Here is a 16,223-nt window from a genome sequence, read left to right on the forward strand (position 1 = left end):
CAGTGTACTTGGCTGTGGGAGACCTCAGAGAACTCTGGGGCTGCTCTTGGAAGGAAAGCAAGCAAACAGTCTGTAGACATGCAGCATGGAAACAGCAATCTGAAGGGTGCCTAGAGCACACAGTGGGGAGGTTAGCTGCTCATCTTGGAGTGTGACCCAGAGAAGCAGCATTCACAGAGAAACCTCTCAAGGAACAAAGGAATTGGCAGGTGTAATTTCCCTCCTCTGCCTCTCAACATAAGCACAGGGCCAACACTCACTACCTAATTTTCTTACACCAAGTCCTGCCCCTTCACTCTCTGGCAGATCCGCCCTTCCCTGCCACACTTGCCTCAATCCCAGAACAGCAGAACCCCTCGCCCAGAAGACCAGCCCAAATTCCTGCCAATACCAAGTCTCCTGATACACGTGTTTTGCAAGACCTCAGTTCCAGTGGTAGTGGTAAGAGGTTTCATTTCACAAGCAGATCAGAGCACATCTAGTTAAAAGTGCCACATTCAGGCAGGAACCAAATGCCCACAACAGGCAAAGAGAACCTCTGTAGACAACTGGCCTAGGATAAAGTGGCCAGATAAGGATAAAGTGGCCAGCACAGAACACCAGGTCACGCACAGCACACACTGGAGACAATCCTAGAAGCACCAAGCCCTGGGGAACAGGGGACACACCACATGGCAGGGCACTACAAGTCTTTTTTTTTTTTTTTTAAATGATTTATTTATTTGACAGACAGCAAGAGAAGGAATACAAGCATGGGGAGTGAGAGAGAGAGAAGCAGGTTCCCCGCCGAGTAGAGAGTCCTACACCGGGCTTGATCCCAGGACCTCAGGATCACGACCAGAGCCGAAGGCAGATGCCCAACAACTGAGCCACCTAGGCACTCCACTACAAGATCTCTTCATAAAGCCATTACCCTGAAGAACAGGAGATGCAGCTGACTTTCCTAACACAGAGAAACAGGCACAGAGACTTAGACCAAATGAGCAAAGGAATCTGTCCCAAATGAAAGAACAAAACAAGGCCACAGCAGGAGATCCAAGCAAAACAGGTAAAAGCAACATGCCTGATGGAAAATTTAAAGCAATGATCATAAGGATACTCACTGGACTTGAGAAATGAGTGGAGAACACCAGTGAGACCACTGTCATAGAGGTGAGGAATAATATACCACAGATAAAGAGCTCAAAAAACAAAATGAGAAACATGCACGATGGAATGAACAGCAAGATGGAAGAAGCAGAGGAACAAATTAATGACCTAAATGACAGAGCAATGGAAAGTAATCAAGTCGAACAAAAGAGAGAAAAAAGAATTATGCAAAACAAAAATAGGGAACTCAGTGACTCCATTAAACATAACCTTCATATTATAGGGTTCCCAGAAGTAGAAGAGAGAAAAGGGGGCAGAGAATGTATCTGAAGAAATAATAGCTGAAAACTTCCTTCATCAGGGAAGGAAACAGAAACCCAGATCCAGGAGGCAAAGAGAGCCCCCAACAAAATCACCAGAGAAGGTTCACCCTAAGACATATTATAATTAAAATATATAGTGATATATACTAATTAGTAATACAGTAATATAGTGATAAAGAAAATATATTAAAAACAGCAAGACAAAAGACAGTTACAATACAAAGGAAACCACCTAAGGCTACTGGGATTTTTCAGCAGAAACTCTTCAAGCCAGAGGAGAGTGGCATAATATATTCAAAGTGCTGAATGGGGAAAACTTACAGCCAAGAATATTCTATCCCAGAAAGACTATCACCCAGAACAGGAGAGATAAAAAGTTTCCCAAACAAAAAACATACTATTATATGTTTTATACTATTATTTAATAGTTCATTACTATTAAACTTGCCCTGCAAGAACTATTAAAGTGGACTCTTTGAGTGGAAAGGAAAGACCAAAAATGAGATATGAAAGTAGGAAACACAAAAAGCAGTTCAAAGAAATTATTTCTGTAAAAAAAAAAAATCAGTCAAGGAACACACAAAATAAAAGGATGTAAAATATGACACTATATACCTAAAAGGTGGGGAGGAGGGGAGTAAAGAATGGGTTCAAACTTAAACAACGATCAACTTAATATAGACTCTATGCAGATGTTATATACCTAATAATAACCACAAATCAAAAACCCCTAATGGTATACAAAAAATAAAGAGAAAAATCCAATTAGATCACTAAAGAAAACCAGCAAACTATGAGAGACAAGAAATGATCAGAGGAATAAATCTTCAGAAAGAATCACAAAACAAGTAATAAAATGGCAATAAATGCATATCTATCCAATAATTACTTTGAATGCAAATGGACTGAATGCTCCAATCAAAAGACAGTTAAAGAATGGGTAAAAAACCAAGGTCCATCTATATGCTGCTTGGAAGAGACCCATTTTAGACTTAAAGACACCTGTAGACTGAAAGTGAGAAGATGGAAAAACACTTATCATGCAAATAGATGTCATAAAGAATTTGGGAGTAGCAGTACTTACACTGGACAAAACAGACTTTTTAAACAAAGACTTAACAAGAGACAAAGAAGGATACTGAATAATCATAAAGGGAACAGCCCAACAAAAAGATATGACAAGAGTAAATATTTCTGCACCCATATACATAAAAGTCATTAACAAACATGAACTAATCAATAACAATACAATTATAGCAGGGGACTTTTACACTCTACTTACATCAATGGACAGATCATCTAAACAGAAAATCCACAAGGAAACAATTAATTTGAACGACACACTGGACCAGATAGACTTAACAGATATATTTGGAACATTCCATCTTAAAACAGCAGAATACACATTCTTTTCAAGTGCACACAGAACATTCTCCAGAACAGATCCCATATTAGGCCACAAAACAAGCCTCAAGAAATCCAAAAAGATCGAAGTCATACCATGCATCTTTTCTGACCACAATGCTATGAAACTAGGAGTCAATCACAAGAAAAAAATCTGGCAAGACCACAAATACATGGAAGTTAAATAACATGAAAACATGCTCATCAGTACTCATTATCAGGGAAATGCAAATCAAAACTATACCTCACACCTGTCAGAATGGCTAAAAGAAAAAACACAAGAAACAAGTGTTAACAAGGATGTGGAGAAAAAGGAACCCTCCTCTTGCACTGTTGGTGGGAATGCAAACTGGGGCAGCCACAGTGGAAAATAGTAAGGGGGTTCCTCAGAAAGTGAAAAATAGAACTACCACATGATCTAGCAATTGCACTACTGAGTATTTACCCAAAGAATACAAAAGCGCTAATTCAAAGGAATACATGCACCCCTGTGTTAATGTGGCATTATTTACAATTGCCAAGATATGGAAGCAACCTAAGTGTCTATCCATAGAAGAATGGATAAAGAATGGATAAAGAAAACATGGTGTGTGTGTGTGTGTGTGTGTGTGTGTGTGTGTATAAGTAATATTATGGAATATTACTCAGCCATAAAAAAAGAATGAGATCTTTCCATTTGTAGCAAACATGGATGAACATGGAGGACATTATGCTAAGTGAAATAAATCAGACAAAGAAAGACAAATACCGTATCATTTCACTTATACGTGGAATCTAAATAACAGAACAACAAACAAACACAACCAGGCTCTTAAATATAGAAAACAAAGTCATGGTTAGCAGAGGGCAAAGTAGTGTGGGGACAGACGAAATAAAGGGAATTAAGAGGCACAAATTTCCAGTTATAAAATAAATAAGGCACAGAGATGAAAAGTAGAGCATAGGGAATATAGTCAATATTATAATAACATTATAATATTGTATGGTTACAGATGATGACTACATTTATTGTGGTGAGAACTGAGTAATGTACAGAATTGTTCCACCAGTATGCTGTACACCTGAAACTAATATAACACTATATGTCAACTACACTTAATAAAAAAGAAAATCACAAGGAAAATATATTTATAGTTCTATACTATAATTATCAAAAAGAATCCATATATAAGTGGATCCACACATTTAAAACTTGTGTTGTTTAACAGTCAAAAGTAATATTATTGGGGTGCCTGGGTGGCTCAGTGGGTTAAAGCCTCTGCCTTCGGCTCAGGTCATGATCCCAGGGTCCTGGGATCGAGCCCTCTGCAGAGCAGAGAGCCTGTTTCCTCCTCTCTCTCTGCCTGCCTCTCTGCCTACTTGTGATCTCTGTCAAATAAATAAATAAAATCTTAAAAAAAAAAAAAAAAGTAATATTACTGAAAAATTCACTTACTAGAAATAGCTCCAGTATGATCCCATTTTTATAAAAAACAAAAGGCTATGTGTAACATGTATGTATAGATATATGTATAGAACATGCATATATATATATATGTATATACATATATATATAAGTTTGTATGAACACAGTATAAGTCTAGAAGGACATATACCAAATTGTTAACAGGTTAGGGCGTAGGGGGAGCAGAAGGCACGATGGCAATGAACAGAGACACTTTTACTTCTTACCTCATTTACTTGGGTATTGTTCAAATGTGTTACAAAAGTATGTATTATTTTGGTCCTTTTAAAGCACCCTATAAATGAATTTTTTTAAAAAAAGCCTGGCCTGGGCGCCTGGGTGGCTCAGTGGGTTAAGCCGCTGCCTTTGGCTCAGGTCATGATCTCAGGGTCCTGGGATCGAGTCCCACATCGGGCTCTCTGCTCAGCGGGGAGCCTGCTTCCTCCTCTCTCTCTCTGCCTGCCTCTCTGCCTGCCTCTCTGCCTACTTGTAATCTCTCTCTGTCAAATAAATAAATAAATAAATCTTAAAATAAATAAATAAATAAATAAATAAATAAATAAATAAATAAATAAATAAATAAAAAAAGCCTGGCCTTAGGCTATTTAGTATTAGTATTAAATTAAAAGGTTTAGGGGTTGAGTCGTTCTGTGATTTCTCCTGAATACGATTTATAATGTAGGTTTTTTTTTTGTCAACATTATAGATTTCTTGAAAATCAGTAACACTGAAAATTAAAAAATGTCAACAAAAGCCAAGTTTGATTAGTTTTTATAGTATTTACTATTAGTATTACTTGGTGAGGTGAGAGTAGTTCCAATTACATTTGTTGACACATTAAGAATAAAATATTTAGGGGTGCCTGGGTGGCTCAGATAGTTAAGCATCTATCTCCCTTTGGCTCGGCTCATGATCTCCAGGTCTGGGGATCGAGCCCCACATCGGGCTCCCAGCTCAGTGGGGAGACTGCTTCTTCTTCTTCCCCTCCCCCTGCCTGTGCTCTGTCTCAAATGAATAAATAAAATCTTTAAAAATAAAATATTTAATATTCTATTTTCAATGGTTTTCTACATCAATACTATCTAATTGGAATACATCAATACTATCTAATCTAATTTCAGGTACATATACAAAACATTCGGTATGTATATATTGAAGTTAATACATGGAGAAAACAAAATACATTTAATAAAGGATTGGAATTCACAATGGATTGTTAAGTACTTACTTGAAAAATGTTCTTGGTCGACACCATTACTGCTTCCCACTATATTACATAACTGGGCATTCGTTATCAAGTTGTGCATCCCAAGAATAGCTACAAATATAAAAAAGAGTTACTTTTACTTCCATCAGTTTCAAACATAAATAATTGATTTTACAACCAAAAATTTCTGATTTTAACATTTTCTGAACATTTTATTTTGCAGCCAAAAAAGGAGACAATGTGATTAAAAAATCACCCATAACCTCTTTCTCATTAATACCCCGATTACTTCACCCCTTATTTGGATTTAGATTTCCCCATATTTATGAATTCAGACACGCAACTGAAGCCAGCCTAACCCTAAATGTAATTCTATACTTAGCTCCATCTGGTGGCTAAGAAAGAATACTGAAATGATCTATTTTTGCTGTCCATCTCACAAGAGTTCTAGGAACAATGCAATCTAAGGCAGATTTTCAACTTCACCATTTTTACATTTGTTAATCTCATGTTCATTTACATTCATATTTTAGCTAAGAGTAAAATACTAAAAGTATAGCTGAATTCTCATCTTTAAGATTAAAGCAGCATCCCTCAAAAATGACAGGAGAAATCTGGTTTTCGGTTTTAATGCCCCTTTGCACACATGTGGCAGAAGCTACAGTATGCCCCTGGCCCATTCCCCTCTGAGGAAAGCACCATTTACAACTCTAATAGTCCTCGGCATCCCAAGGAATCAGACACCTGCTCTGGCACTGCACACTGACTGTCCCCTTCCTGGGTCCTTCCCAAAGAACCATCACTCTTCCTTTCAAACATGTTAGCTTCTGGGGTTCTTTGGTGCTAAGATATCGCCCCACATGTTATATTTTTCTACCTTGGTAAATGGGTGCATGCAGAGGCAGGTCGGGGAGATACCTGTCCAGGTAAGAAACCAGCAATGATGAAAACAACAGGGAGGTCTGGAGTGTTCCAGATATACTTCAGAAAGTAGGGAAAGTGGTAAGGATAGCTCAGGACTGTTTGTCTGCTTTCCAGTTACTCAACTTGGGGTCTTCCGTTTTTTCCCTAAAGTTTATTTTGTTTATTTTTAGTAATCTTGACACCCAAGGTGAGGCTCAAACTCACGACTCTAAGATCAAGAGTTGCATGCTCTTCTGAATGATCCAGCCAAATGCCCCTCATCTTGGGGTTGTAACGGTAAAATGGGACAGTAGTTGACCCTTGAGAGACTTTTTCAATGCTCAGATGGGACAGCTTCTAGCTGCGCACCAACTGGTGGAAGATTTTTTATAAAGACTTTCAAATAATGTAACACGGGAAAAGATGTCAAATAATATATTCCATTAACATAAAAATTTCACCATTGAGAGCATTTTAAAAAATGAAAGTCTTTGCCAGATTTATAAAATAAAAGACAAAGCCAAATATGTGGTCTACTGATGCAACAGCACTTTACTAGGCAAAGGAAGCATCAGTATGATACAAGTGTTGGCATTCCCCTGCCTTCCCCTCCCTTCCCCACTCATTCACCCATTAGTTTTAGGAGATACCTGCAAGGTCACACAATTCTGTATCAGAAGCACTTGTCAAAGCTTCTTCTAATTCCGGATCAAGAGATATTTTTTCTTCTGTGAAAGTCTGCATAGGTTTCTGTTTCGGGATAAATATTTTCCCTATAAAATAAAGCAGTTTGTTAATTCTGATATTTCTATTAACTACTCATTACCATTTTACTCTTTTAACAAAAATTATGAAAAGTATGTACAAGTGAAGCTGAGGGAAAAAGTCAAGATAAATACCTACAATAATGTTGTTTCATCTTCAGATTTTTTTTTTTTTAAGATTTATTTATTTATTTATTTGACACAGAGAGAGAGACAGCAAGAAAGGGAACTCAAGGTTGGGGAGAGGGAGAAGCAGGCCTTCCACAGAGCAGGGAGCCCGATGCGGGGATCGATCCCAGGACCCTGGGATCATGACCTGAGCCAAAGGCAGACACTTAATGACTGAGCCACCCAGGCCCCCCGATCTTCAGATTTTTGGGGGGGGGGGGGTAGAGGAGTAGGGGGGGGTTAGAAAATTCATCTACTATCCTGCTCTAAGATTAGGAGTCTGAAAACACTTTGGGAAAATCTTTACCTATAAAATGGCATAATGATGCTTCACTTAGGAATTGTTGTGAAGCTAAATGAAATAATGCTCATTAAAAAAAAAAAGCAGAGTGTCTGGCTCAAACAGCATTCTTTATCTTGGCTATATAGGTATTATTTTCCTTATTAATGTAAAAAACTCCTGTTTTAGCTTCATTGTACTTATGATTTTCAATGTCAACCACCTCAAATATTGTTTTTTAAATAAATAAAACATACATGAATGCATTCATTAAAAAAAAATGTTGTTTCATTTTCAATATGTATTTTAAGTTTCTAGGGCAATACGAGGGCTGGCTGTACAATCCAGAATGAAGGAGGAGAAAAAAAAAATCAACTGAGAAACTGTTCTATTTGTGAAAATAAAAATAGGCTCTTTTGAGAGTAATTATGAGTTACTCAACAAATACTGAATCAAACGATGAATGTAGGAATAAAATTGAGAAATCTATAAAACTTTTAGAGATTAAAAAAAAAAATGGAATCCACTTTCTTACTCTTAAGCAACAAACTGTTGGTCAAGGGAACAATCAAGTTTATGAGCCCAGAAATTCAAGATCTAATTGCAAAGAAACTCCTGTATGTCCTAAGGGGTACCTGGAAACTTTAGGTCACTATTCTTCTAAGCCTCAATGGATGCTAAAAAGGTTACCTGTTAAGAAACTTACAGGTTTTTAGAAAACTAAAATCTTTATTATGTGAAAACTAGTATTTTATTACCACATGTTCAATGCAAGAGTGAAAACATGAAGGAAATGGAAAATGGTAATGATGCAATTGCAGCACAAGCTGACCAAACATGACATACTCATACACGGTGGGCACTGGGTTACCAAGAATGCCTCCGGTTTCTCTCCCAAGACAAGTGAAAAGTCTCACTAAATGATCTAGAAAGGTCTATGCATACCTTCACACAAGTGCCAATTTGTTTTCCATTAGGAAAACTACCAGGGAAATATACAAGATTATGTGGCGTGATGAATCTATGCAGTGCTCTATCAAAAGAATGTCTCTGGGCTTATAAGTAGTATATATAGCGAGTGTTGTCTTATTCAAAATATACCTCAACCCGTGCAACCAAAAGGAATCCTTCCACAACAGACTGCTTCTAGCAATCTGGCCAAAACTGTTCAGCTATTTTCTACTAAGTCATCTAAAGGACCTTAATTCTTGATACTATGTTTTTTATGGTGAGCATTTCCATTTGTTTCTTATTAAGAAAATAGTTTCCACATCTCTGCTGAAATTCCTCCTTTGTTTATGCATGCTGTGTACCTTGTCCACTAGATTCTTTGGCATTTTTGTTATAGTTATTTTGAAGTTCCTAGCTGATAACACCAATATCCGTGTCATGCCTAAGTCTTATATTGACTCTTATTTTCTTGAGTATGGGGAATATGTATCTTAAGATCTTTGGCTGCATGCTAGGCATTTTTATATAGAAGTATAGCAGAGACTGCAGGAAATGATGTTTCTTCTTAGAGGCATGTCCTGTAGGTCAGGGCTGAATCAATATGCTCTACAGTTGAGCTGAATCTGGGCTTTGTCACTTTAGTTTGAGTCAGTTCCTCAGTGGCTTCAAACATTCTGAATGTAGGATCAGGACTATCTCTCCAGGAAACCCTCAGATTACAACCCCCATGGGGTTCTGGAGATCTGTGCTCCATCCCTCCTTTTTTGAACCATGAACTGTGAGGAGTTTCTACTGATATGAAGCCCAGGCTGCCAACTTTCTTTTTTCTTTTTTTTTTTTTAAAGATTTTATTTATTTATTTGACAGACAGAGATCACAAGTAGGCAGAGAGGCAGGCATAGAGAGAGGAGGAAGCAGGCTCCCCGCTGAGCAGAGAGCCCGATGTGGGGCTCGATCCCAGGACTCTGGGATCATGACCTGAGCCGAAGGCAGAGGCTTTAACCCACTGAGCCACGCAGGCGCCCCGGCTGCCAACTTTCTGACTGAATGGGGAGCTGCCCTTGTTTTCCTGTCCCACCCCCTGATTTCTGGGCTTTGGCAGATCTCTCAGGCCCCCTCACCTGAGGGTTGGGGTTGGCCTGGAAGGGTTTTCTCCCAGCCCTCCTGCCTCTCTGAGCTGAAAACCTATACCTCAGGAATTTTCTCTCAGCTCTGCTTCACTGCCTTTGTTCTTCTAATATCCTTAGTACTAAATGAAGACCTAAGGGAAAGAAGTGGGGGTAGTGCAATCTTAGCATCTCTAAAGCTGCACTGTCCAATATAGTAGCCACTAGCCACATCTGATTATTTAAATTTAAATTTAATTAATTAAAATTAGAAATTCAGTTCCTCAGTCATACTAGGCACATTTCAAGTATCTGATAGCTACATTTGGCTAGCATGTAGCCACCACACTGGTTAGTACAGACACTGAACATTTCCATTATGGCAGAAAGTTCTAGTGGATAGCACTGCTGGAGCAGTGCTTCTCTGGATTTCTAATCTATCACCTAATCCAAACATAATCATTAGAAGTTTATTAAAAATTAGGCTGACTTCTCCTGATTCCTTTCTATGATGGTTTTCTGCTTCTCCCTACATTTCAGTCAGCCAAGAGAGAAGTACGTCACTGATCTAATGGAGGGCTTGTCACTTTCTAAAGTCATTTAGGTTTGTGTCCTCAAGTTCTCTGATAGATTTTTAAAAACGATAATGATGTACTTATACTGCTTGTCTGGGTTAGTACATAAGAACAATAGTCTCTTGTAACTTTCTACATTTGGGTTAGAAGTCTTTCTGGTTAAGCATTATTTTAAAAATGGCATTTGGTCAATCCACAATATATTTGTATTAGTAAGGATGTTTTTAACTGCAGGTAATATAATACTCAATGAAAAGTGGTTTAAGGGTGCCTAGGTGGCTCAGTCGGTTGGACATCTGCCTTCGGCTCAGGTCATGATCCCAGAGTCCTGGGATTGGGCCCCACATTTGGCTCCCTGCTCAGTGGGAAGCCTGCTCCTCCCTTTCCCTCTGTCTGCCACTTCCCCCGTCTTTTGCTCTCTCTGTCTCTGTCAAATAAATAAATAAAATCTTAAAAAAAAAAAAAAGTGGTTTAAACTGGTGTGTCTCAGGCTTTCATGTGCACCTCACTCACCTGGTGATCTTATTAAAGTACAAATTTTGATCAGTAGGTCTCACATGGGATCTGAGTTTCTGCATCTAACTAATCTCCAAAATGATGCCAATACTGACACACCATTTTGAAAGCAGCAAGACTTCAAACAATAAGTATTTTTATAATCTCAGTAAGTCCACACATAGGTGGTTGTAGGGTTGGTTGAGTGGCTCAGTGTTGCCATCAAGGCCCAGAATCTTTCCATTCTTCTCTTTGGTTATAATCAGCATAAAGGCGAGTAGTCTCAAGATGATTTCTGCAACACTAAGTATCAAGACCTCATGTGACAAGGTCAGGGCAAGAAGGAGGGACATAATTTTTATAAGGAAATCTTTATAAGGAAAACCGTGCAGACTTCTCCTCAGGTTTCTCTGGCCAGAACTGGTCATATGTCCAACTGCAGGGGTGGCATTTTCATTCTATTTCAGAGACAGGTTCTGCCAGTAAGGCTGAAGGGATCTGTGAATTGTTACTGAAAATGCCAACCACAGAGTGTGTCCAATATTAAACTGGATGCAGGACAGCTCTGTGCTTCCTTGATTCCCTGAACATTTTGCTATAGCTACACAGACACATTCTGCTTATTTGTCTTCTGTAAAATTTACAAGGACATGGTTTTTGTTCTCTGTTTATCTCTACATCCTTGCCTAGTGCACAGCAGGCAAGCCAATTTGTAGAATAAATAATTTGGTGATCACCTCCAGTTCAACTACATAATTTTATAAAGCATAATTTAAATACCCTGGTTCTAAGTTACACAGCAAAGTGAACACTAGAACACAGGTTCCCAAACTCCGAATCCAGTGTTTCTTCCAATAAACTGGTAGTTTTCAAACTTAACTTTTTTAGCAGGAAACATTCCCCCTCTTATAGCTATATATATGATGGTATCCATAACTGATCTTCTTCGTACCAAATTTTGGAGTTCTGATGATTATTAGATAATCTTTTATTCTTGGTTGGCAAAGGCAAATCCAAATCATTACATCCTGATAACTCCATAGTACTTTTCTCAGTGGTTTGACAGTATAATTTTTTTTTAAAGATTTTATTTATTTATTTGACAGAGAGAGATCACAAGTAGGCAAAGAGAGAGAGGAGGAAGCAGGCTCCCTGCTGAGCAGAGAGCCCGATGCGGGACTCGATCCCAGGACCCTGAGATCATGACCTGAGCCGAAGGCAGCAGCTTAACCCACTGAGCCACCCAGGCGCCCTGACAGTATAATTTTTTTTTAAAGGTTTTTATTTATTTGACAGAACACAAGCAGGGGGAGCAGCAGAGAGAAGAGGAGAAGCAGACTCCCCACTGAGCAGGGAGCCTGATGCAGGGCTTGATCCCAGGACCCTGGGATCATGACCTGAGCTGAAGACAGATGCCCAACCAACTTGAGCCACCTAGGTGCCCAGTTGACAGTATAATTAAAGTGGCTTGGAATTCATGACTTTGTCATTTCAGGATAATTACGTTATCCTGAGCTCAGTCTCACCTGCATTTTCAACAGTCTATGGCAGGAGTTTTAGAGACTGGCTGCACACTGGATTCACCTGGGGAACTTTAAAAAATTCTGATGTCTAAGTCCCACTCCAGCGATTTTGATTTAATTGGTCTGGTGAGCTGTATGAGACAGCTGGATTTTTAAAAGCTCTCTAGGGATTCTAATGCATAGCAGTCAAGGTTGAGAACCACTAGGTTATGGTATTCACTTACTAAACAAAACTACACAAGCTATCAAATAGCTGCCCATGTCTTATTCTAGGGACCAATGGAATCTAAAGCATCATAAAAATCTAAAATGTTTATTTTTGTTATCCTCATCTACATTCCATAGAGGCATTATTAATATCTAATTTTTCCCATACATAAACTTTTGCTAATACTTACAAATACAAAACGTATCTCATCATAAAAAACAATAAAGCAAAACAACAAAATTTCAAAGGACTTACGGAAATGTTCCTGTGATACAGAATTTTACTGTTAATTTATACAGCTCTGAGACAGTCTGGTACCTCACCCGGCACTCCTCTTTAAAATAAATTCTCTGTATATAGACATTTTTGTTGTAGGCGTATTCAGCCTGTACAATATTTTAACAATATAAAAATAATTACTTCATATTTCTTCATGGTTAGTTTAACACTAACACTGTAACAATGATCTTTTAATGCACATATACAAAATCTAATCATAGAAAACTAACAGTACCTAAGGAGACCCTCCAAATTAATTTATAGACCTAAACAATCCCTTTCAAAATCTCAGCTGACTTCTTTGCAGACAGTGTGAAGAGAAAAGTTACAGAATGGTTAAAAAAAAAATGTTTTTAAAATCATGTGCCTGATAAGGAACTTGTATCCAGAACATAAAAGAAAGCTCATCAATAGTAAGTCAATGACTGATGTAAAACATCAGGAATTTTTTTAAGGTTTTATTTTATTTTATTTTTTTAAAGATTTTATTTATTTCTTTGACAGACAGAGATCACAAGTAGGCAGGGAGGCAGGCAGAGAGAGAGGAAGAAACAGGTTCCCCACCAGGCAAAGAGCCCGACACGGGGCTCGTCCCAGGACCCTGGGATGATGACCTGAGCCGAAGGCAGAGGCTTTAACTCACTGAGCCACCCAGGTGCCCCTAAGGTTTTATTTTAATCACTCAGTGCTCATCATAACAAATGCATTACTTAATCCTCATCACCTATTTTACCCATGCCCCTACCCACCCCCCTTCTGGTAACCATTAATTAGTTTGTTCTCTATAGTTAAAAATGTTTTTCGTGGTTTGTCTGTTTTTACCTCTTTGTTCAACTGTTCTGTTTCTTAAATTCCATATATGAGTGATATCATACTGTATTTGTCTTTGACTGACTTATTTCACTTAGCATTATACTCTGTAACTCCATCCAAGTCATTGCAAATGGCAAAATATCATTCTTTTTTATGGCTGAGTAATATTTGTGTGTATGTGTGTGAGAGAGAGAGATCTGCTTTATCCATTCATCTACTGATTGACACTTGGGCTATTGTACATAATGCTGCTATAAACTTAAGTGTGGAAATATTCCTTTGAATTTGTGTTTTTGTATTCTTTGGGTAAATAACTAGTGTGATTGCTAGATCATAGGTTAGTTCCATTTTTAACTTTTTGAGGAACCCTTATACTCATAATGCTACACCAGTTTGCATTCCCACCAACAGTGCAAGATGGTTCCTTTTTCTCCACATCCTTGCCAACACTTGAGTCTTGTGTTTTTGATTTTAGCCATTCTGACAGGTATGAGGTGATAAAACTGTAGTTTTAATTTGCATTTCCCTGATGATGAGTTATGTTGAGCATGTTTTCATGTGTTTGTTGGCCATCTATACGTCTTCTTTGAAGAAATGTCTGTTCATGTCTTCTGCCCATTTTCTAAGTAAGTGTTTGGTTTTGGGGTGTTCAGATGTGTGAGTTAGGGGGTATAGCTCAGTGGTAGAGCATCTGACTGCAGATGTGTGAGTTATTTCTATACTTTGGATACTAACCCTTCATCAGATAGATCATTTGCAAATATCTTCTCCCATTCAGTAGGTTGCCTTTTAATTATGTTGTTCTTTTTGTGCAGAAGCTTTTTATTTTGATGCAGTCCCAATACTTTATTTTTGCTTTTGTTTCTCTGTCCTCAAAGGACCTAGCAAAATAATTTTTAAAAACCTAATTTCAAAATGGGCAAAAGATTTGAACAGACATTTCTCCAAAGAAGATACACAGATGTCTAACAGCACATGAAAAAAAAATGTTCAATGTCATTAGTCATTGGAGAAATGCAAATCAAAACCACAACACATTATCACTTCACACCTACTAGCATGACTACAATCAGAAGGACAGACAAGTGACGAGGATGTGGAGAAACTGGAACCGTAATATATTGCTGATGGGAATATAAAATGGTGCAGCCACTTTGGAACAGTTTGGCAGCTCTTCAATTGTTAAACATAGTTAACATATGACCCAGTAATTCTATTCCTAAGCATACACCTAAGAGAAATGAAAACATGTGTCTACACAACAACTTGTACACAGATATTCACAGCATTATCCATAATAGCTAAAAAGTGAAACAATCCAAATGTCCATCAACTGATGACATTTATTCATACAATGACATATGATTCAGCCATAAAAAGAAACAAAGCACTGATACATGCCACAACAGGGGTGAAACCCCCAAATATTTTGCTAAATGAAAAAAGCTCATCATAAATACAGATTGCATGATTCTATTTATACAAAATGTCCAGACAGGCAAATTTAAAGAGACAGAAAGTAGATCAGTGGTTTCCTAGGGCTAGAAATAGAGTGAGAAATTGACTGCCAGTGAGTGAGTGAGACTGACTGCTAATGGGTAGGTACATTATTTGTTTTTGGGTGATGAAGATGTTCTAACCTGAAGACTGTGGTGACAGTTGCACAACTCTGCAATATACTAAAAACCATTAAATTGTATACTCCAAACGGGTAGTGTTATGGTGTGGACTGCATCTTAATAAAGATTTCAAAAAACCACGAAGGCACTGATATATCAAATATAGGTTTTCTGTCTTCCAAAGTGAATTTATATTCGCCCCCTAAAATGTAAAGAAAAAAGATAATGTTCTAGGATATATTAAGTGAGACAGCAGGTTTGGGCTTCTTAACCAAAACCAGCTGTTTTCTGAGAAATATATCATTAGCAAAATGCTAGACTGATCCCATATAACAGAAAATGCCTTTCTAAACGTGTGCCCTAATTAAGTCTTTTATCAGTTAGATTTAAGCTAAAAATCTTAATGACTATGAGACATCAACAAATATAACAGACCTTTATAATGGTTAGTTTGATTTGTGCCCTCACTATCTCACAGGATGAGTGAAATGTTAGGCTTCTGTTAGATGCAGAGGTGTTTTGTATGGGGGTGTTTTTGCAGACAGTATGGAAATGCACCACAAATTTGGTACTGCTTTTACATAAAACTATTAAGCTTATTAGTATCATACTTTAGTATGATCATCTTGATTCTTTTGTGTTTTTTCAAAACAGATTATTTCTTTAAAGAAATCTCCATCTCATTCTGGTAAAATGACTTAACATATATAAAGGAAGTGGTATATAACAAACATAATAGATACACATTAATTCTTTATTTATACATTCTTATTCTTAATATTCTTATATTTCTCTTGGGATTTCTTGCATATATGTGTGTGTGATAGAGACAGAGATGGAGTTTTCCAAAACAAACTAACAAACCAAGAAGACTGAAAACTATATAGTCCCAGGTATCTTTGTTAGTGGTTCTTAAACTCAAGAATGGAACTAGGCTAGGCATGGTTATTTTTAAAAAAGCTCCCTAGGTGATTCCGACAATTACCTACTCAAATTAATAACTACTAATCCGTATAATTAGAGTTCTGAAAAGAATAGGATGAGTTACCCTGGACTAGTCTAATTTAACTTC

At 37.6% G+C, this 16,223-nt stretch overlaps 1 protein-coding gene across 1 annotated transcript in view; it reads right to left on the reverse strand.

Moving 5' to 3' along the window:
• TMOD3 (tropomodulin 3) overlaps positions 1–16,223 on the reverse strand; it is a 75,959-nt gene that overhangs the window by 14,856 nt on the left and 44,880 nt on the right. The window contains exons 4-5 of the mRNA XM_082734752.1: positions 7,021–7,143; positions 5,489–5,578 (exon numbers count right to left, since the gene is read on the reverse strand). Of these exons, the coding sequence (XP_082590878.1) occupies positions 5,489–5,578; positions 7,021–7,143 (213 nt within the window). The remainder of the gene's footprint in view (positions 1–5,488; positions 5,579–7,020; positions 7,144–16,223) is intronic.

The sequence above is a fragment of the Mustela nivalis genome (assembly GCF_964662115.1).
Source record: "Mustela nivalis genome assembly, chromosome: 6".
Taxonomy (NCBI): Eukaryota; Metazoa; Chordata; class Mammalia; order Carnivora; family Mustelidae; genus Mustela; species Mustela nivalis.